The 22,763-nt window shown below is 38.7% G+C and overlaps 1 protein-coding gene across 9 annotated transcripts in view; it reads left to right on the top strand.

The window, feature by feature from the left end:
* The window catches only part of ntng1a (netrin g1a), a 208,286-nt gene that overhangs the window by 108,078 nt on the left and 77,445 nt on the right, over positions 1 to 22,763 (top strand). For all 9 annotated transcript variants that reach the window (XM_088322316.1, XM_088322312.1, XM_088322319.1 and 6 more), the window contains exon 4: positions 20,225 to 20,397. In XM_088322316.1, coding sequence (XP_088178442.1) covers positions 20,225 to 20,397 — 173 coding nt within the window. The remainder of the gene's footprint in view (positions 1 to 20,224; positions 20,398 to 22,763) is intronic.

The following is a 22,763-nucleotide window of genomic DNA, read 5'->3' as shown; positions in this document are numbered from 1 at the left end:
GGAGTTAAACCATTTCTTGTTTGGGTTTTTAATATAAAAAATAGCGTACAATAGCTTTAAGCTGGATCGTGTGTGGAAACGAGCGCGTCGGCAAATACCGGCTAAGCGGGAAAAATCCTTCCTTGCTATTGGAATGTAAAAAAGGGGGAAGAGGGAGAAAGAAGAGGCTTTAGATGAAAGGAGGAATCCGTGCTTGGGAAAATACAGAGGACACACGGGTCCACCTGAGCATTTGTGTTCCTTCTTTCACAAAAAAAGAGGAAGACACAAAAGTGACTTGACAGATGCCCTTGAACAAGGAATTTGGAGTCCCTTTGAAGCAAGAGAACTTATTTTCCTCTTTTGGGATATTGCCAAGGGAATGCATTTCCTCATCATGAACACACAAACCAAATACAGTGGAACCTGGGTTCTCGACCATAATCGGCTCCAGAACCCTGTTCGAAAACCGATTTGGTCGATCACCGAAATCATTTTTCCCATTCAAAATAATGTAAATCGTTTTAATCCGTTCCAACACCCTGAATGTTTACCACGAACGTAAACATGAAGCTAACCCAGGCTAATCGTACGTTCGCGTTAGCGTAATCTTCCGTACGAAAGATTACGCTAACATGAACGTGTAAAAATGAAAAAATCGGATAAAGAAAATAATTCTGCATAGGATTTCTTACCTTTGTGATGGTCAGAAGAAGGCGCAGGTGGACGGTGGGGAGAGGATCAGACACTCGCACACCTCCTTCATGTTTTGCTATTACAGTGGAACCTCGATTCTCGACCATAATCGGTTCCAGAACCCTGTTCGAAAACCGATTTGGTCGATCACCGAAATCGTTTTTCCCATTCAAAATAATGTAAATTGTTTTAATCCGTTCCAACACCCTGAATGTTTACCACGAATGTAAACATGAAGCTAACCCAGGCTAATCGTACGTTCGCGTTAGCGTAATCTCCGTATGAAAGATTACGCTAACATGAACGTGTAAAAATAAAAAAAAATCAGGTCGTTTACACGTCATTTAGCACCCGGGTCTCCACAACAAGTGGTGATTTATGAATAGGATTTCTTACCTTTGTGGTGGTCTGCAGAAGCCATGCTCTATTCCCTCGAAAGAAGGGAAACTCGCACACCTTCTTCATATTTTGTTATTATTTCTTTCTTAAATGCAATAGTTGTACGCACTACTCTTCTTTTTTCACCTGTAGCAACTTTGCTGCTTGCACCGCCCTTCTTCCAAAGGCATAATTAGGGGTTAAAACACTCCGTTCACCGATATCTAAAACGAAAGCAAAAAGGAGTGCGCGCTCACGTGACAACTGTTCTTCACGAGGGGTGGGGGCAATCTACACCCGTACGCCGCTCAGCATCGCACCCTAGCGTACCGGCGTTCGAACATAAATTTGCCGCATCACTGAATAAGCCGCAGGGTTAAACGTTTGGGAAAAAAGTAGCGGCTTATAGTCCGGAACTTACGGTATAAGTTTGGTGCGTGATACAAAAGGATTTACGGTAGTATAACACAGGATTTGTGCAAAAATTGATCAGTCAAAAAATATCCTTGACCACTATCGCTAAACAATGCATGCAATGGGAATTGAACCCGGGTCCCAGCGTCTAGAGAGCTGAATCCTAACGAAGTGAAGGTTCCCAGAAAAGTTCGGATTTATTTTTTTCTTTACAGGAATTTCGGCGATCTAAATAATATCCCTCCGCTTTAAAAGATTAAAAATGTATTTTTCCTGTATCAAAACGGGACTCGAGTTATGTCACCCGCAATCCCGGATCCCACCAACGCAACAGAGAGATCAAATCAAGTTCACCGGAAGATTAACGCAGGAATAAATTCCTGCGATGGGGGTCGATGTCACCGACATTGAACTTGCAAAAGCCACGCGCCCCCTCGCTATTCATCTGCTTTCTAGATAGACCGAGTAAAGCTACAAGTGACAAGAAGATGGTATCGGGGGAATACGTGACAGGACGCTTCAACAAATCCCTTCCTCGCTACTCGGCCGCAGCATTCCTTTCCTTTCCTCGCATCTTTATGCTTTAATCTCATTCGGTTTGCTGCTGTCGTATACTGTGTTCTGTTTATTGGAGTCCTTGACACGGCATCAAACACGGACTAGATTCAATTCAATTTTTTTCTTTTCTTTTTTTCTGGCCCTTTCTGAATTTTTCCTTCTTTTTTCTCTTCCTTTTGTTTCTTTTTTCTCAGCTTTTCACTACTTTTTCATTTTGGTATTTTTTCCTTTTTTGTTCTATTTCCCCCCCTTCTTTTAAGTCATTTTTTTCTCAGCTTTTCACTACTTTTTCATTTTGGTATTTTTTTCCTTTTTTGTTCTATCTATTTCTTTAATTCCTTTAAAAAAAAATCTCATTGTGTTTATTTTTTCCGAGCTGTTACTTTTTTTTTTGTTCTCTATTTACTTTTTTTCCTACATTTATTTCTTTTCTTTTTTTCTGGCTTTTTTTCTAAATGTCTCCTTCTTTTTTCTCTTCCTTTTCTTTCTTTTTTTCTCAGCTTTTCACTACTTTTTCATTTTGGTATTTTTGTCTTTTTTGTTCTATTTGTTCTCTATTTACTTTTTTCCTACATTTCTTTCTTTTTTTTTTTCTGGCTTTTTTCTAAATAGTTCCTTCTTTTTTCTCTTCCTTTTCTTTCTTTTTTTCTCAGTTTTTCACTACTTTTTCATTTTGGTATTTTTGTCTTTATTGATTTATTTGTTCTCTATTTACTTTTTTCCTACATTTCTTTATTTTCTTTTTTTCTGGCTTTTTTCTAAATTTCTCCTTCTTTTTTTCTCTTTTGTTTTTTTTCTCAGCTTTTCACTACTTTTTCATTTTGGTATTTTTGTCTTTTTTGTTCTATTTGTTCTCTATTTACTTTTTTCCTACATTTCTTTCTTTTCCTTTTTTCTGGCTTTTTTTCTAAATAGTTCCTTCTTTTTTCTCTTCCTTTTCTTTCTTTTTTTCTCAGTTTTTCACTCCTTTTTCATTTTGGTATTTTTTTCTTTTTTGTTCTATTCCCCCCTTCCTTTAAGTCATTTTGTGCATCATTTTACATACTATTTGGTCATGTTGGGATGAAAGAAGCAAAAACAACCCGAAGAAGTCGGTTCCCTGACAAACTCTACTAACTTCACTCAACTTCGTTCCCCTTCGACTCGACTTCAAAATACCGCATTTAGGACACAACGTCAGGGGAACCCGTGTATTTTTACCTTCATGCACTGTAACTTTGACTTCTAAATCCATCATTCTATATTGTGCACTGGATACAGGGGGGTATACTGTATACTTTTATACGTTTTTTTAAGCATTTTTGAAGGGGCGCCGCTACTTTGCTGATTTTCAGTTTTCGCGGATGGTCTCGGTCCCCATTAAGTGTGATAACCGAGGGATTACTGTATTTCCATGCTTTCCATGCCTACCTTGACTGCACGTCACGGCCCTAATGTTAACCAGCAAATTAAAAGCTCCTCACGATAATACTTTTTAGGAGAATTTGAAGATAGAACTTGGGTTCCGGAGAGCCCATTTGTCTGTTCCTAGAAACATCAGGCCCATTATTCTTCCTCAATGTCGACAGAGCGCATTCAACATTCATGCGCCGAGCCGTTTCATTAATGGAGAGGTCTTTTTTCGGCGTGTCTTTGGCTTTGGGTCTTTGTGGGCTGCGGCCGTCCTCGTAATGGTCCCCGCTGTCAGGGTTCCATGACTAATCCTCTCATTGACCTCTCCTTCACTCGCTGCATTTCGGTGCTACCACGCCTTCGCTCAACAACGCTGCCCCCTGGAGGATTCAATAACTGGTGGAAGTAAACTACTGTTCAAACTTTTGGGGTCTCATCTCATCTCATCAGCTACACCGCTTATCCTCAGTAGGGTCGCGGGGGTGCTGGAGCCCATCCCAGCAATCCTCGGGCAGTGGGCAGGGGACACCCTGGACTGGTTGCCAGCCAATTGCAGGGCACACGGGGACAGACAACTCGCTCGCTCGTTCACACCTAGGGACAATTTGAACCGGCCAATTCACCTGAAATGCATGTTTTTGGAATGTGGGAGGAAACCCACGCAAGCACGGGGAGAACATACAAACTCCGCACAGTAAGGCCGGTAGCTGGATTTCAACCCACGCAGGAGGTTCCCACAACCTCAGAACTGTGCCGCACACACGCTACCCACTGCGCCGCCGTGCTGCCCATAAGTATCCTGTTTTTGCAGAATAAGAGACATGTGACGTCACAAAAACTTCCATTGTTTACTTAAGTAGTCATGGATGCTAACACTTGAATATATATATATAGCAATTTGAAAGGTATTATGCTGACAGGCTGATAGGAGTTGCCCCCTACACATTAATTAAATCCAGGGTTGGGTAGGGTTACTTTAACTTAATTACTTTCAATTATTTTTGGATTACTCCAATAACAAATATGCTAATAAAAGACAAAAGAAAGTAAATATGAATAAAATGACTAAATTTTGTGCAGGCTTGGGGAGTAACGGAATACTTGGAACGGCAAAAATGATGTCGGCAAGCTGTTTGGATTTATTTTCATTTTGTTTCTGTCGCAATTGATGTTCGTTTTGCCGGAGATCAAAGAGATCAAAGCCAGGAGAGAAAGCTTACCACGTGTTGTGAGTCATCATTGGATTCATATTTAGTTTCTTTTGTCTTTTATTAGCATATTTGGTATTGAAGTAATCCAAAAGTCATTGAAAGTAAACCTACCCAACCCTGACGGTAGGATCTATATTGGATTTATAACCCGACTTTGACTTGGCCACTCTAGAACCTTGATTTTGAGTTTTTGGGGCATCTAGAGGTGGACATGCTGGTGTATTTCAAATCGTTGTCCTGCAAGATCCAAAAGTGCTTGATTTTTGAGGGCATAAAGGGATGGGCAGACGTTCTCTTTCAGAATCTTTTGAAAAACTCCAGAATTCAATATTTTGCCAACCACAAGAAGTTGTCCTTTTCCAGAGGCAACAAAGAAGCCCCAGACAATCACACTGCCACCACCATGCTCTACATTTTGAAGTTATTTTGGTCAATTGCTGTACCGTTTTACGCCAAAAAGTTCAATTTTTGACTCAGCAGTCCACAGAATGTTTCTCAAAAATATTGAGGATAATCAAGATGCTTTTGGGGAAAGTGAGACGACTCTGTGTGTTCTTCATTGACTGCAGTAGGTTTTGCCTGGGTATTCTCCAATGGATGCCAGTGTCTTTCTTATAGTTGAGTCATGAACACTGACCTTAACGGAGGCTAGTGAGGCCTGCAGTTCCTTGGAGGTTTTCCTAGAATCTATCATTTTTTTATCCAATGTCTACCTGAATTCCTTTGGATTGTGGCATATCAATTATGTTTTTGATATTTGAAGACTATTCCACTTTGTCTATCGTATTAAATGTATGTGTTGCCTTAATTCAGCACAGGGTGTGGCATTCAATTTTGGGTGTGGCCTTCGGAATCGAACTCAGATTTCTCCAAACTGTCATTGGTCACAGTTACTTTGGGATCTAACAAGGGGGTGCAATTATTTATTTACATAGGACTCAGTCAAGTCCCATTTATTTGTACAGCCCTTAATCAAAAAATGTTTGAAAGGACTGCACAGGTTGCATTGACAATATCCCCTGATCTTAAACCAGCCTGCCAGCAAAGAAAACCCTAATCAGATAGATTCAAAGTCCTTTTGTGTCTTAATGAATGGAATCCACATTTCCTTGGGTTGTCCCTGTGTAATATTAAATTTGGTCTGATGGTCTGAAACCTTTGTGAGTGAGGCATATGCAAAAAAACACAGAAATCAGGGAGAGGGCAACTAAACACTATATGTTTTTTCTTCTTGTCACAAGCCGAGACAGAAACGTTTAAAACCAAAGACTGTCAACTGCATCATCGCACTTGTTTCCGTTTGCATAATTCATACAAATTCATGCGGGCACACACGCGCGCATGACAACAGAGCGGATGCGCTAACACGCCGATTTTCCCCAAGCGAGATACTCGATTCTGATCCGGAGACGTCGAAGACGGTCAGATAAAAAAAAAAAAGGGCTGATAATGGGAGCGTCAAGCTATGAAAAAAGCAATCTGAAGTCAAGTCATGTTCATTTGAGACACCCTTTATCACAAGAAGTCTCAAAGCGCTGCACAGACCATTACAAACTACAGACTATTATCACATCATCCCCTGATCTAAAACCTACATAACGGTAAGGAAAAACTCAGCATGAGGAAAATGATGAAACCTTAATAAGAGACCGCACATGAAGTAATCCCTTTCCACTGCATATCGACCTGAAAACACCATCCCCATTGTCAAACATGGTAGTGGCAGTATCATGCTCTCGGGCTGCTAATGGACTGGGAAAACGTTCAAGTTAACAAGAAGATGGAGTCATCTCCTCCCACATATCGGGTTTACCAGACCTTTGTGGCTTTGGCGAGTCGGTTATAGGAGCAAGATGACTCCTAGTGGGCTTGAGGTTGGGATATAGGTCAATATGTTTGATTTTGTTACGCTTAAAGGGATATTGTGTACAGCATTTAGCGCCTCTTAGTGGTCAAATTTAAACATGATTCATTTAAAAAAACAAGCAGAAAACGTGTTTTTGTTATTGTGTGATTACGCTAAGTATATTAAAGCTATCTTCACTTAGCTTAGTAGCATATAAAAATAGGATATAGATAGATAGATAGATAGATAGATGGATGGATACAATAATTAGATAAATAGATAGGTAGGTAGGTGGGTAGGTGGGTAGAATGATAAGTGGGTAGGTAGATAGATAGATGGATAGATTTACTCAATAGAAAACTAGATAAATGTATAGATAGATACATTTGTACAGATACATTAATGTATAGACTTATAGATGTATAGATACATTGATGTATAGATGAATAGATAGATGTATAGATAGATAGATATATAGATAGATAGATGGATGGATACAATAATTAGATAAATAGATAGATAGGTAGGTAGGTAGAATGATAAGTGGGTAGGTAGATAGATAGATAGTTAGATAGATTTACTCAATAGAAAACTAGATAAATGTATAGATAGATACATTTGTACAGATACATTAATGTATAGACTTATAGATGTATAGATACATTGATGTATAGATGAATAGATAGATGTATAGATAGATGTATAGATAGATAGATAGATATATATATATAGATAGATAGATAGATGGATGGATGGATACAATAATTAGATAAATAGATAGATAGGTAGGTAAGTAGGTAGGTAGGTAGAATGATAAGTGGGTAGGTAGATAGATAGATAGATAGATAGTTAGATAGATTTACTCAATAGAAAACTAGATAAATGTATAGATAGATACATTTGTACAGATACATTAATGTATAGACTTATAGATGTATAGATACATTGATGTATAGATGAATAGATAGATGTATAGATAGATGTATAGATAGATAGATGGATGGATGGATACAATAATTAGATAAATAGATAGATAGGTAGGTAAGTAGGTAGGTAGGTAGAATGATACGTGGGTAGGTAGATAGATAGATAGATAGATAGATAGTTAGATAGATTTACTCAATAGAAAACTAGATAGATGTATAGATAGATACATTTGTACAGATACATTAATGTATAGACTTATAGATGTATAGATACATTGATGTATAGATGAATAGATGAATAGATAGATGTATAGATAGATAGATACATAGATATATACATAGATAGATACATAGATAGATACTTTATTCGTCCCCGTAGGGAAATTCACACTTGCAGCAGTATCCTATATAGATAGTTACATTTGTATAGATACATATGTATAGATGCATTAACGTATAGACTTATAGATGTATAGATACATTGATGTATAGATGAATAGATAGATGTATAGATAGATAGATAGATAGATACATAGATAAATACATAGACATAGATACTTTATTCGTCCCCGTAGGGAAATTAACACTTGCAGCAGTATCCTATATAGATAGTTACATTTGTATAGATACATATGTATAGATGCATTAACGTATAGATTTATAGATGTATAGATACATTGATGTATAGATGTATAGATGAATAGATAGATGTATAGATAGATAGATAGATACATAGATACATAGATAGATAGATACATAGACATAGATACTTTATTCGTCCCCGTAGGGAAATTCACACTTCCAGCAGTATCCTTGTGTTGAAAAATAAAATAATGCAATAAAAGATATAGAATACAATAATACCCAATATAACGTGTTGATATAGAGTATTTAAATAGTGCTACATAAAATACACACTGTAATAAGAATAGGGTAACATGCAAATGTGGGGGTGGGGTTTAATGTGGGCTTTTACTCCCCCGGGTGGATTTAAAGAGCCTCATGTCATAAGGAAGAAAGGATCTCCTCAGTCTGTCCGTGAGACAAGACTAATTGTAGAATATTTCTGACCAACGAGGTTCTTAAAAAATATATCCATAAGATGTACTTTGTACATGTAAATTGTCGTTATTATTATTATTACTCTAAAGAGACTTCTCACATTTATTTCTGCTGTTTTTTTGTTTTTTTTACGTAAACAAAATGTTACAGGCGCCGCCCTACTCATGAACAATCGTTCGTAAGATGGATTTTGTGTCTTCAATGCTATATTTTGTATGTTTAAGGCTTGTATGAGAAACCTGTATTCTTTTGTAGTAAAAAATAAACATTTGATAAAATAATATTCTCTATATATATTGAGTTTAACTTACTTTTGGAAGACGCGCTTCAATAAGTCCTCCTCCGTGGTAAAAAGTGGCCGAAAAAAAGCGTTCCAAACATTTTCTCAACCGCATTAGACTTTCTTATTCCACTTTAATCACTCTTATTTTTACTTTACACCTAACATATTGAATGGATGCATGAGATATTAAAGAATAAGTTCTTAGCGCGCTGGAGATACAATATAGAATGTTTACACATAAATCAGGAGGAAGACGGATTTCTTCTTCGGGGTGGATGCTGGGTGATCTCTCACAGCGCCACTTGCCGGTAGTGGCGGAAAAAGGTGCAATACAAAATATAACTTACAAAAATGTCAGTATATTTTTCGACATACCGAAAAAACATGTTCGTATCTACCGTTTTTCGAAAGTCGTAAGTAGGGAGGCGTCTGTATTTAAAAAACAAAAATTGAGATACAGTAATTCCTTTCTCTCTTACTGTTTTGCTACGGCGGAAGACGCTTTCTATCGCCAACAAATTTGAACCCCTCGACATGCTGAAGGAAGATGAAAGCATTTTTACGCCACTTTTTTTTCTGTTTTCCAATAACAAATGCATGATGGAGAAAAAATATATATCTATTTATCTGTCCTGAATCGATATGGTAACAAAATGTTTGTGGAAATTATAATTTGACAAAACAGAAGTTGTCCCAGAAGTGTTAGATTTAAGACAAAAACAACATCAACATTTTTTTTTTAACCAAATGCAACCTGCCAGTCAAAATGTTTGCTTACCCCTGTCGTGGTGTGTGTTCATCTGTGTGCTTTGTAGCACTCGTTTTCAGTCTCACTCCACAATGCAGTGACATCTACTGGTCCAATATGACACAATTTCCCTTTAAAAGAGGTTAAAAAAGAACCAAGTTATAATCATCCGTTTGTTTTCGTTTTTTTCATTTGGGTTCAAATCCAGCTCCCGGCCTTACTGTGCGGAGTTTGTATGTTCTCCCCGTGCTTGCGTGGGTTTCCTCCGGGCACTCCGGTTTCCTCCCACGTTCCAAAAACATGCATTTCAGGTGAATTGGCCGGTCCAAATTGTCCCTAGGTGTGACTGAGCGAGTGAGTTGTCTGTCCCCGTGTGCCCTGCGATTGGCTGGCAACCAGTTCAGGGTGTCCACTGCCCGATGATTGCTGGGATGGGCTCCAGCATCCCCGCGACCCTACTGAGGATAAGCGGTGCAGGCGATGAGATGAGATTTCATTTTAATTTCCAAAAACAGAAAGAAACTTAAACTTTCACGCATCGTGTAGTATCTCGATGCGAATCGCTCATTAGGTTTATCACATTTCCGGAATTTGTTTTTCAACATTTAACGGGTACGAAATGAAAACGAAATAAATGACGGATGCAATCGGGGACGGGTGCTCAGAACAAGATTAAAATAAGAGTAAAGACCCATAAAAGGGAATTGCTGTGTTTACAGGACTGACGAGTGCACTTAACATGCTTCATTTCATTTGTTGCGTCGATTTCCGAGAGCTAAATCTGCTCACGTGGACGATGACGGATGATTTATGACCTCCTTCCTCAGCTTCATCTATTTTTTTTTCTTATCGTTGTCAAAGAATAGGCGAAATTCTGAGTTAGCCGTGTCGGTACTCATATCATAGATAGATAGATGGATGGATGGATATATAGATAGATAGATAGACATACACAATAGGAAACTAGATAGATGTATAGATACATTTATGTATAGATGTATAGATAGAGAGATGTATCGATGGATAGATAGATGGATAGATAAATCGATAGACGTATAGATAGATAGATGTATAGATGTATAGATAGATTGATAGATAGATGGATAGACATACACAATAGAAAACTAGATAGATGTATAGATACATTCATGTATAGATGTATAGATGTGTAGATGTATAGATACATATATGTATAGATGTATAGATAGATTGATGGATGGATGGATGGATGGTGGATATAAAGATACATAGATAGAGAGAGAAAGAAAGAGAGATAGATAGATAGATAGATAGATTGATAGATGGATAGACATACACAATAGAAAACTAGATAGATGTATAGATACATTCATGTATAGATGTGTAGATGTATAGATACATGTATGTATAGATGTATAGATAGATTGATAGATAGATGGATGGATGGTGGATAGAGAGAGAGAGAGAGAGGGAAAGGGTGAGAGAGAGAGGGAGAGAGAGAGAGAGAGAGAGAGAGAGAGAGAGAGAGAGGGCAAGGGATGGATAGATAGATGGATAGACATATACAATAGAAAACTAGATAGATATATAGATGTATAGATACATGTATGTATAGATGTATCGATGTATAGATGGATAGATATATAGATGGATAGTTGGATAGATGTATGGATAGATGTATAGATAGATGTATAGATGGATAGATAGATAGATAGATGTAAAGATGTATAGATAGATAGATGTAAAGATGTATAGATAGATAGATGTATAGATGTATAGATAGATTGATAGATAGATTGATAGATGGATGGATGGATAGATGGATAGAGAGAGAGAGAGCACGAAAGAGAGAGAGATACGTAGATAGATAGATAGAGAGAGATGGATAGACATACACAATAGAAAACTAGATAGATGTATAGATAAATTTATGTATAGATGTATAGATGTGTAAATGTATACATAGATACATGTATGTATAGATGTATAGATAGATGAATGGATGGATGGTGGATATAAAGATAGATAGAGAGAGAGAAAGAGAGAGAGATAGATAGGTAGATAGATAGATAGATAGATAGATAGGTAGGTAGGTGGATAGATGGATAGGCATACACACTAGAAAACTAGATTTATATATACTGTAGATGTATAGATACATTTATGTTTAGATTTATAGATGTATAGATACATGTATGGATAGATGTATGAATAGATAAATGGATGGATGAGAGAGAGAGAGATAGACAGATAGATAGATAGATAGATAGATAGATAGATAGATACTATATTTATCCCCGCAGAGAAATTCACATAACCCATATCCATAGGATAGAAAGTAATCCAAAGTGCTGCAAGGCAAACACTGAAGATAGAAGCAAAATAAACAAAACAATAAATCACAAAAGTAGCGAAAATAACACCGGAGCTGCTGGAGTGGCTGCCATTCGCGACGGCGCCGGAAGTACATATACTTTAAGTCATTTTGTGCATCATTTTACATCATATTTGGTCATGTTGAGATGAAAGAAGCAAAAACAACCTGAAGAGCCGTTTGGGACCCGAAAGAGCCGGTTCCTTTTAGTGAGCCGAGCCGAAGGAGCCGGTTCTCGAAAAACTCTACTGACTTTACTCAACTTGGACCTTGACTTCAAATACCGCATTTAGAACACAGCGTCAGGGGAACCCGTGTATTTTCACCTTCATGCACTGTCACTTTGACTCAATTGGCTTCTTAATCAGCAATTTGGAGCCCTGATTTTTGTGAGCCGGCTAGATTTTCTTGTGCGCGGAGAAGCTCTGGGCAGTGCGCAATTGCGCATGCACGCAGCTTAGAGGGAATATTGCCCAACACTATTTTCGTCTCGACTGATCCCCCTCGAACACACACAGCGAGTTTCTCGGGTACACAACACTCCCCCCTTCCCATCGCTCACAGCTGCTTTCTGTGTCCTGCTCCACACGTTACCTGGTAATTGCCTTCTCCGTTGCTTGTTACCAAGCCCTAGTGCATTGTGGGAGGTGCCAATCCCTCCCGGGGATGCGCCCCCCGAGTCCTCAAACCTACCGCTTTTCTCCTTTATCGTTCAAGTATTCAATCGTACGGACGACAAGAAAAAACATGTGAGAGGGTGAGCATTCGAGTATTCCCCGTTGTTCTTCATCTGAAGTCTAAACATGAAACGACTGACAGGTTCTGTGATATTATACCGAGGTAGTAAACAGGAACTAACAAGGACTGTTTCCTGAGCTTTCAGACGGTCTCTCTGGGGTATTTGTTATTAAGAGAATAAACATTCAGCACCAGTGTTGGGACTAAAGCGTTCCTGGGAGGCCATTACAGTAATCCCTCTCTATTTCATACTTCGGTCGTCGCTAGTTCACTGATTTCGCGGATTTTGAATGAATTTTTCTTTTTTGTCATTGACATCAAAGTATCGAGCATTGTGTTCTGCAGGGGACGGCAGATGTTATCATGTTTCCTGGGGTATTTGTTATTAAGAGAATAAACATTCAGCACCAGTGTTGGGACTAAAGCGTTCCTGGGAGGCCATTACAGTAATCCCTCTCTATTTCATACTTCGGTCATCGCGAGTTCACTGATTTCGCGGATTTTGAATGAATTTTTCTTTTTTGTCATTGACATCAAAGTATCGAGCATTGTGTTCTGCAGGGGACGGCAGATGTTATCATGTTTCCTGGGGTATTTGTTATTAAGAGAATAAACATTCAGCACCAGTGTTGGGACTAAAGCGTTCCTGGGAGGCCATTACAGTAATCCCTCTCTATTTCATACTTCGGTCATCGCGAGTTCACTGATTTCGCGGATTTTGAATGAATTTTTCTTTTTTGTCATTGACATCAAAGTATCGAGCATTGTGTTCTGCAGGGGACGGCAGATGTTATCATGTTTCCTGGGGTATTTGTTATTAAGAGAATAAACATTCAGCACCAGTGTTGGGACTAAAGCGTTCCTGGGAGGCCATTACAGTAATCCCTCTCTATTTCACACTTCGGTCATCGCGAGTTCACTGATTTCGCGGATTTTGAATGAATTGTTCTTTTTTGTCATTGACATCAAAGTATCGAGCATTGTGTTCTGCAGGGGACGGCAGATGTTATCATGTTTCCTGTTGTTTTCATTATTAGAATATATTCTCTATCAAGTATGTGTTAACAATGCTAAAAGGAGTTCAAAGAGCCCTTTTATCATTGTTTCACTGCACCTATCTGTTTTTTTTTTTTACTTTTTTAACAAATCTGTTCCGGGTGTGGAAAACACTAGGTAGGAGGAAATGAGGCGGTTAGGGGTTGAGTGATCTGATTCTCTTCACCTTAAATCAGGGGTGTCAAACGGACGGCCCGCGGGCCGGATCAGGCCCGTTGAGGGATTCCATCTGGCCCGCGAGACAACCCTGAGGGAAGCGCAAGAGAAAAACGAGCTGCAGGTTGCCAAAGCCATGCTTCTCACAAACTCTCTCTCTCTCTCACACACTATTCCTCCCTTCTTCTTTCACTCTCTATCTCCGTCTTTCACTCTCTTTCTTTTTCTCATTCTTTGTTCCTCTTTGTCTCTTTCGCTGTGTCTTTTTACCTTCCTTTGCTCTCTCTTCCTTTTTTCCTCTTCTCTCTCTCTTGCTCTCCCCTTCTCTTTCTCCCCTTCTCTTTTCTCTCCTTCTCTCTTTCTGTCCATTTTTCTTTGGATTTCTTTCTTTCTCTCTTTCTTGCCCCCTCTCTCTCTATTTCTCTTTTTATCTCATTTGTTTCTCACGCTCTCTCTCTCTCTCTCCCTCTCTTCTCTCTTTCTCTCTTCCTTTTTCATCCTCTCTCTTTTTCTCTCCCCTCATTCTCTTATTTCTTTCTCTCTCTTTTTCTTTCTCTCTACGGTACTAGTCTGGCCCCCGAGAGAATGTTTCTTCTATCGTGTGGCCCCCAAGTTAAAATGAGTTTGACACCCCTGCCTTAAATTGTGAAAATAAGAAAAAACACTATTTCAGTCCCAAACAAGTAACCCAAACAACCCAAAAAGCCAAAAAGTTTTTCTGAGCACGTCTAAGAAATACACATACTTGCACGCGCAACATAAGGAGCTTGACAGAGGCTGCAGTGACGAGTCAAGACAGAAGATGGCACCAGGGAGTAGAAAAAAAATCAAAATTGTGTACATCACTTAGAAGAAGAATTGGTTGAGTACTGGGTTATTTTATAATAAAATTCAGATTTTGCATTTATAGATGAATTTATACTTTTTCATCAAAGTAATCTTAAGTGTCCGCGTACTGCATGCCAGAATAAGGGTTTTTCAGGCAGGTTTGTAAAAAAAAATAGTAAATAAAAAATGGGCATAGTACAAAAGTGTCAAAATCACCAAAAACTACATTGAAGCTAGCTTAAATAGCATTAGCTTAATCGTATGAATAGCAAATTTCACCGATGTTTAAGTCATCTGTTTCAGGAAAACAAAACTACTCCTACTACCAAAACAGCCTTGGTGTAGCCTTTTTGCACGACAAGCTAGTCAGGCATCGATCAGCTCCTCTTTTTACACCTCTATGGGCATGGTCTCAGATATCTGGTACCCTCTGTACCAGATCATGCTTCTATGGGCGTGGTCTTAGATTACATCTTATTTTTGATTTCATTTGCTACCAAATTGATTTAATCTCAGTTAAAGTTAGCTTTAATAGCATTAGCTTAATAGCAAAATTACCGTTTAAGAAATAAAAATAACAGGTAGAAATAAAGTGTATTTGTACTATGTCGAAGGTAGCAAAGTGTTTAGCGCAAGTGCGGCACAGTTCTGAAGTCATGAGATCCAACTTTCCTGTGTGGAGTTTGCATGTTCTCCCCCGCGCTTGCGTGGGTTTCCCCCCTGCCCGAAGATAGCCGGGATGGGTTCTAGTACACCTGCGGCACCTGCTTATCGGGGGCATTAGGGATTCAGTGTCTTAGCCAGGGACATTTTGACATATAACACGGAGGAGCCGGGAATCGAACCTGTGACCTCTGAGCAACTGCCGCCCCCTTCACGACTGTGTCTCTGTTAGTTCTTAGCAATTCATTCCAGTTTTTTAGCTAAACCTTGAGAAATGAAGGGTTAGCTTAGCGTAGGGTTACTTGAACTGGATTACTTTCAAGTACTTTTGGATTACTCCGATACCAAATATGCTAATAAAAGACAAAAGAAACTAAATAGGAATAAAATTACTAAATTTTGTGCAGGAGAGTATTGGAACACATGGAACGGCAAAAATGATTTTGTTTCTGTGGCATTTTATGTTCGTTTTGCCGGAGATCAAAGAGATCAAAGCCAGGAGGGAAAGCTTATCACGTGTTGTGAGTCATCATTTTATCCATATTTAGTTTTTTTTGTCTTTTGTTAGCATATTTGGTATCGGAGTAATCCAAAAGTAATTGAAAGTAATCCAGTTCAAGTAACCCTACCCAACCCTGGTCATGTGGCCCTCAAAGACCCCAAAAAACGCCTACCAGACTGAATAAGTCGGGAACAGTATTCAACTCAATAGCGAAATGAAAAGGGCATTCTCAAAGAGGGAGCTTGGATCTGGCCCCGGGGCCCGCTGAGGATTTTCTGCTGAAAATAAACAAAATTGGGCAGAGTGATAATCAACTCGGTCGGGAGTTGTGAAGTTGCAGCCAGTTTGACTTCGGGTGGTGAGTCCGAGTAAATTTAGCAACAATGGAGTGTCTTTGATATAGAAACTCCTCTTAAGCGTTTCAATTTCTAACATCGAAATACTGATCACAAAAATACCTCATGCCACATATCATTGGAAAGCCTAAACCAGGGGTGTCAAACTCATTTAAACTCGGGGGCCACACCATAGAACAAATATTCTGTCAGGGGCCGGACTAGTAGATTAAAGAAAAAGAGAGAAAAAGAAATAAGAGAAAGAGAGAGGGAAAAGGAGAGAGGGCGGGACAAAGAAAGAAAAAGAGAGAGAGGGAGAGAGCGTGAGAAACAAAAGAGAAAAAGTCATGAGAGAGGGGAAAAAAAAGGAGAGGAAGAAAGAAAGCCAAAGAGAAATAGAAAGACAGAAGGAGAGAAAAGAAAGCGCAAAGGGTGTGAAGAGAGAAATAGAAAAGAGAGAAAAGGAAAAAAGGGAGTTAGAGCAAGAGAGGTTAGAAAACACAGAGAGAGAAAGAGACAAAGAGCAACAAAGGAAGAGAAAAAGAGAGACACAGAGAGTGAAAGAGACAGAGACAGAGTGGGAGAAAAGGGTTGGAAAGAGAGAGAGAGAGAGAGAGAGAGAGAGAGAGAGAGAGAGAGCAAAAGAGGTTAAAAAACACGGAGAGAGAAAGAGACAAAGAGCAACAAAGGAAGAGAAAAAGAGATACACAGAGAGTAAAAGAGACAGAGACAGAGTGGGAGAAAAGGGGTGGAAAAGAAAGAGAGAGAGAGAGAGAGAAAGGGAGAAAAAAGAGAAAAAGACTGAGAAAAAAAACTGAGAGAAAGAGAGTAAAAAAGAGTCTGGGAACAAAGATATGGAAAAAGAAAGAGAGAGGAGACAGAAAGATATAAAGAAAGAATGAGAGAGAGAAAGGGAGAGAAAGAAAGAGCGAGAAAGAAAGAGAGATAAAATGAGAGAAAGAAATCCAAGTACAGTGTCTTTGTTGGAGGCACCTGGCTTTGGCAACATCAAGTTGACATAGTTCAACCTGCAGCTTGTTTTTCTCTTGCGCTTCTCTGAGTGTTGTGTCCCGGGCCGGAATCAATCCCTTAGCGGGCCTGATCTGGCCCGCGGGCCGCCTCTTTGACACCTGTGGCCTAAACCCAAAACACTCTTGGAAAATTTGCCTAAAATCAAAGACGTGTAGATCAAATAAACCCAGCACAAAAGGTACTCCCACATTTCCTGTTTCGAATAACTCAGAACATGAAGTTTTGTATGTAATTAAAATTGAATATTGATAAAAAATATTCTCACCGTACATAATTATGAGGATTGGAGGGGCATTCTCTGTCATGATTACCGATTGACTGCTTAGTTGGCGCCAACAGCCTGGACAGCCGATAGGCTGACGCACTCCATTTAAACCCCCGGCTTCCAAGAGGAAGGCGAGGAAAAATGTAGCAAAGAGACATAACGAGAGAGAGAAAGAGCAAGACAGAGACACAGAGAGAAAGAAAGAGGGATGGAGAAACACAGGGAGGGAAAAAAGAGAGAAAAGGAGAAAGGAAAAAACGAAATAACTAGAAGAGAGAAAGAGAAAGAGTGAGAGAGAGGAAAAAAGAGGGGAAAAACATGACACAGAGAAAAGAGAAAGGGAAAATGAAAAGACAAAAAAACATGTAGCAAAGAGACAGAAAGAGAGAAAAAAAGAGAGAAATGGGGAGAGAAAGAGCAAGACAGAGACACAGAGAGAAAGAAAGAGAGATGGAGAAACAGAGGGAGGGAAAAACGAGAGAAAAGGAGAAAGGAAAAACGAAATAACTAGAAGAGAGAAAGAGAAGAGAGTAAGAGAAAGAGTGAGGGAGAAGAAGAAAGAGGGGAAAAACATGACACAGAGAAAAGAGAAAGGGAAAATGAAAAGAAAAAAAAAACATGTAGCAATGAGACAGAAAGAGAGAAAAAAAGAGAGAAATAGGGAGAGAAAGAGCAAGACCGAGACACAGAGAGAAAGAAAGAGGGATGGAGAAACACAGGGAGGGAAAAAAAGAGAGAAAAGGAGAAAGGAAAAAACGAAATAATTAGAAGAGAGAAAGAGAAAGAGTGAGAGAGAGGAAAAAAGAGGGGAAAAACATGACACAGAGAAAAGAGAAAGGGAAAATGAAAAGACAAAAAAACATGTAGCAAAGAGACAGAAAGAGAGAAAAAAAGAGAGAAATAGGGAGAGAAAGAGCAAGACAGAGACACAGAGAGAAAGAAAGAGAGATGGAGAAACAGAGGGAGGGAAAAACGAGAGAAAAGGAGAAAGGAAAAACGAAATAACTAGAAGAGAGAAAGAGAAAGAGTGAGAGAGAAGAAGAAAGAGGGGAAAAACATGACACAGAGAAAAGAGAAAGGGAAAATGAAAAGAAAAAAAAAACATGTAGCAATGAGACAGAAAGAGAGAAAAAAAGAGAGAAATAGGGAGAGAAAGAGCAAGACCGAGACACAGAGAGAAAGAAAGAGAGGTGGAGAAACACAGGGAGGGTAAAAGAGAGAAAAGGAGAAAGGAAAAACAAAATAACTAGAAGAGAAAAAGAGAAAGAGTGAGAGAGAAGAAGAAAGAGGGGGAAAACATGACACAGAGAAAAGAGAAAGGGAAAATGAAAAGAAAAAAAACATGTAGCAAAGAGACAGAAAGAGAGAAAAAAAGAGAGAAATAGGGAGAGAAAGAGCAAGACAGAGACACAGAGAGAAAGAAAGAGAGATGGAGAAACAGAGGGAGGGAAAAACGAGAGAAAGGAGAAAGGAAAAACGAAATAACTAGAAGAGAGAAAGAGAAGAGAGTAAGAGAAAGAGTGAGAGAGAAGAAGAAAGAGGGGAAAAACATGACACAGAGAAAAGAGAAAGGGAAAATGAAAAGAAAAAAAAACATGTAGCAATGAGACAGAAAGAGAGAAAAAAAGAGAGAAATAGGGAGAGAAAGAGCAAGACCGAGACACAGAGAGAAAGAAAGAGAGGTGGAGAAACACAGGGAGGGAAAAAGAGAGAAAAGGAGAAAGGAAAAACAAAATAACTAGAAGAGAAAAAGAGAAAGAGTGAGAGAGAAGAAGAAAGAGGGGGAAAACATGACACAGAGAAAAGAGAAAGGGAAAATGAAAAGAAAAAAAACATGTAGCAAAGAGACAGAAAGAGAGAAAAAAAGAGAGAAATAGGGAGAGAAAGAGCAAGACAGAGACACAGAGAGAAAGAAAGAGAGATGGAGAAACAGTGGGAGGGAAAAACGAGAGAAAAGGAGAAAGGAAAAACGAAATAACTAGAAGAGAGAAAGAGAAGAGAGTAAGAGAAAGAGTGAGAGAGAAGAAGAAAGAGGGGAAAAACATGACACAGAGAAAAGAGAAAGGGAAAATGAAAAGAAAAAAAAAAACATGTAGCAATGAGACAGAAAGAGAGAAAAAAAGAGAGAAATAGGGAGAGAAAGAGCAAGACCGAGACACAGAGAGAAAGAAAGAGAGGTGGAGAAACACAGGGAGGGAAAAAGAGAGAAAAGGAGAAAGGAAAAACAAAATAACTAGAAGAGAGAAAGAGAAGAGAGTAAGAGAAAGAGTGAGAGAGACGAAGAAAGAGGGCAAAAACATGACACAGAGAAAAGAGAAAGGGAAAATGAAAAGAAAAAAAAACATGTAGCAAAGAGACAGAAAGAGAGAAAAAAAGAGAGAAATAGGGAGAGACAGAGCAAGACAGAGACACAGAGAGAAAGAAAGAGATGGAGAAACACAGGGAGGGAAAAAAGAGAGAAAATGAGAAAGGAAAAACGAAATAACTAGAAGAGAGAAAGAGAAAGAGTGAGAGAGAAGAAGAAAGAGGGGGAAAACATGACACAGAGAAAAGAGAAAGGGAAAATGAAAAGAGAAAAAGAGTGAGGGAGATAAACAAAGAGGGGGGAAGGCTCTCGACATTTACCCTAAAGAGCCTCCCCAAAGAGCCGTTTCGTTTGCAAACGACCACCCTTCAAAGTCCTATAGGAGTCATTCTCCCATGACTCTTTTCGACAAGGACGCCCGAACTTCCTCAACGAACATTTCCCCCCAAGTTGAAAGGGTTGTCATTTACAGCGCCACCTTGTGTCCCCTTTTGACAGGTGCAAGTGCAACCTTCACGCCAACAGCTGCGTTTTCGACAAAGACCGACTCAGCTGCGAGTGCGAGCACAACGCCACCGGGCCCGATTGCGGCCGTTGCAAGAGGAACTACCAAGGCCGAGCCTGGAGCGCCGGATCCTACCTGCCCATCCCTAAAGGCACCGCCAATATATGTGAGTACGGCATGGGGTGGGGAAACCTACGGCTGGCGGGCCGGACGCGGCTCTTCTCGAAAATGAGATAAAAAAGAGACAGAAAAAGAGACAGAGAGAGAGAAAGGGAGAGAGAAAGAGAGAGAAAAAGGGAGAGAGAAAAAGAAAGAAAGACTGAAAGAAAGACATAAAGATAATTAAAGAGATAAAAAAAACAAGATACAGATTAAGAAAGACAAGAGAGAAATAGATACAAAGAGAGAGAATGATAAAAAAAGATTGAAAGAGAGAGAAAATGAGATAAAGAAAGGGAGACAGGAAAAGAAACAGAGAAAGAAAGGGAGAGAGAAAGAGAGAAAAACTGAGAGAAAGAAAGTGAAAAAGAGAGAGAGAGAGAGAGAGTGAAAGATAGAAAAAAGAGCTACAGATTAAAGAAAGACAAGACAGAAATAGATACAAAGAGAGAGAATGAGAAAAAAGATTTAAAGAGAGAGAGAAAATGAGATGAAGAAAGGGAGACAGGAAAAGAAAGAGAGAGAGAGAGAAAGGGAGAGAGAAAGAGAGAGGAAAACGATAGAGGGAAAAAGAGAGAAAGACTTAGAGAAAGAAAGTGAGAGAGAATGAAAGATAGAAAAAAGATACAGATTAAAGAAAGACAAGACAGAAATAGATACAAAGAGAGAGAATGAGAAAAAAGATTGAGAGAGAGAAAATGAGATAAAGAAAGGGAGACAGGAATAGAAACAGAGAGAGAAAGGGAGAGAAAAAGAGAGAAAGACTGAGAGAAAGAAATTGAAAGAGAGTAAGATAAATAAAGATAGAAAAAATAGTTCCTGATAAAGAAAGACAAGAGAGAAATAAATACAAAGATAGAGAATGAGAAAAAAGATGGAAAGAGAGCGAACGTGTGATAAAGAAAGCGAGACAATAAGAGAAAGAGAGAGAGAGAAAAAAAGGAGAGAGAAAAGGAAAGAAAGACAGAGAAAAAAAACTGAAAGAAAGAGAGTGAAAAAGAGTGGGAACAAAGATAAGGAAAAAGAAAGAGATACAGAGAAAGAGAGAGGAAACAGAAAAAGATATAAAGAAAGAATGAGAGAGAGAAAATGAGAGAAAATGAGAGAAAGAAAGAGAGAGAAAGAAAGAGAGAGACAATTAGATCAAGAAAGGGAGAGAGGAAAAGAAACAGGGAGAGAGAGAGAGAAAGGGAGAAAAAAGAGAGAAAGACTGAGAGAAAGAAAGTGAAAGAGTAAGAGAATTAAAGAGATAGAAAAAAGAGATGCAGACAAAGAAAGACAAGAGAGAAATAGATACAAAGTGAAAAAATGAGAAAAAAGATTGAAAGAGAGGGAAAATGAGATAAAGAGAAACAATAAGAGAAAGAGAGAGAAAAGAGAAAAAAAACTGAGAGAAAGAGTGAAAAAGAGTCTGGGAACAAAGATATAGAAAAAAAGACATACAGAGAAAGAGAGAGGAGACAGAAATAGATATAAAGAAATAAAGAGTGAAAAAGGGAGGGAAAGAAAGAGAGACAGTGAGATAAAGAGAGAGAAAATAAGGTAGAGGAAAAAAGGAGAAATAGAGAGAAAAAGAAACTAGGTCGCCGCCTTCACATCCGATGTCCTACGTCGGTGTGCAAATAAAACACGTTTGGTGAAACATTACTTGTGACTTCACAGGATTTTTTCTCTCTTGGATGAATGAAATCCAAGAGGGAGAGAAACCATTACACGCTCCCTGAAGTCTGAACCAATCAATGGCAAAATGTCACGCAATGGTTTCTTGGACTGTACGGTTGGATTTTTTTTTTTTTATTCAAAGTGAAAAAAACTGCTAGAATATTCTACATTTGCGTAGTTTCCCAGAGCATTGATAGTGTTCCCATGTTCCTGTCATCGGGACAGGGAGGGATGATGTTTTGTGCAAATTTATATTGTTAATAATAAACATTTTAAACATACAGCGAAGAAAATAAGTACTTGAACACCCTGCTATTTTGCTATTTCTCCCACTTCGAAATCATGGAGGGGTCTAAAATTTTCATCGTAGGTTTATGGCCACTGTGAGAGAGATAAACTAAAAAGAAAAACGCAGAAATCTCAATGCATGATTTTTGAATATTTTTTTGGTGTGATAGAGCTGCAAATAAGTATTTGAACACCCTGCTATTCCTCCCACTAGAAATCTCAGAGGGGTCTAAAATTTTCATCGTAGGTTCATGTCCACTGTGAGAGAGATAAACTAAAAAGAAAAATCCAGAAATCACAATGCATGATTTTTTTACGATTTATTTGTGTGATAGAGCTGCGAATAAGTATTTGAACACCAGCTAGAATTCTGACCTTGAAAGACCTGTTAGTCTGTCCATTAAAAGTCCAACTGCACTCCAT

This window comes from Urocampus carinirostris, chromosome 18, assembly GCF_059441175.1.
Source record: "Urocampus carinirostris isolate Australia breed hairy pipefish chromosome 18, RoL_Ucar_1.0, whole genome shotgun sequence".
Taxonomy (NCBI): domain Eukaryota; kingdom Metazoa; phylum Chordata; class Actinopteri; order Syngnathiformes; family Syngnathidae; genus Urocampus; species Urocampus carinirostris.
The sequence above is the reverse complement of the archived record's forward strand: the minus strand, read 5'-3'. Positions and strand labels throughout refer to the sequence as shown.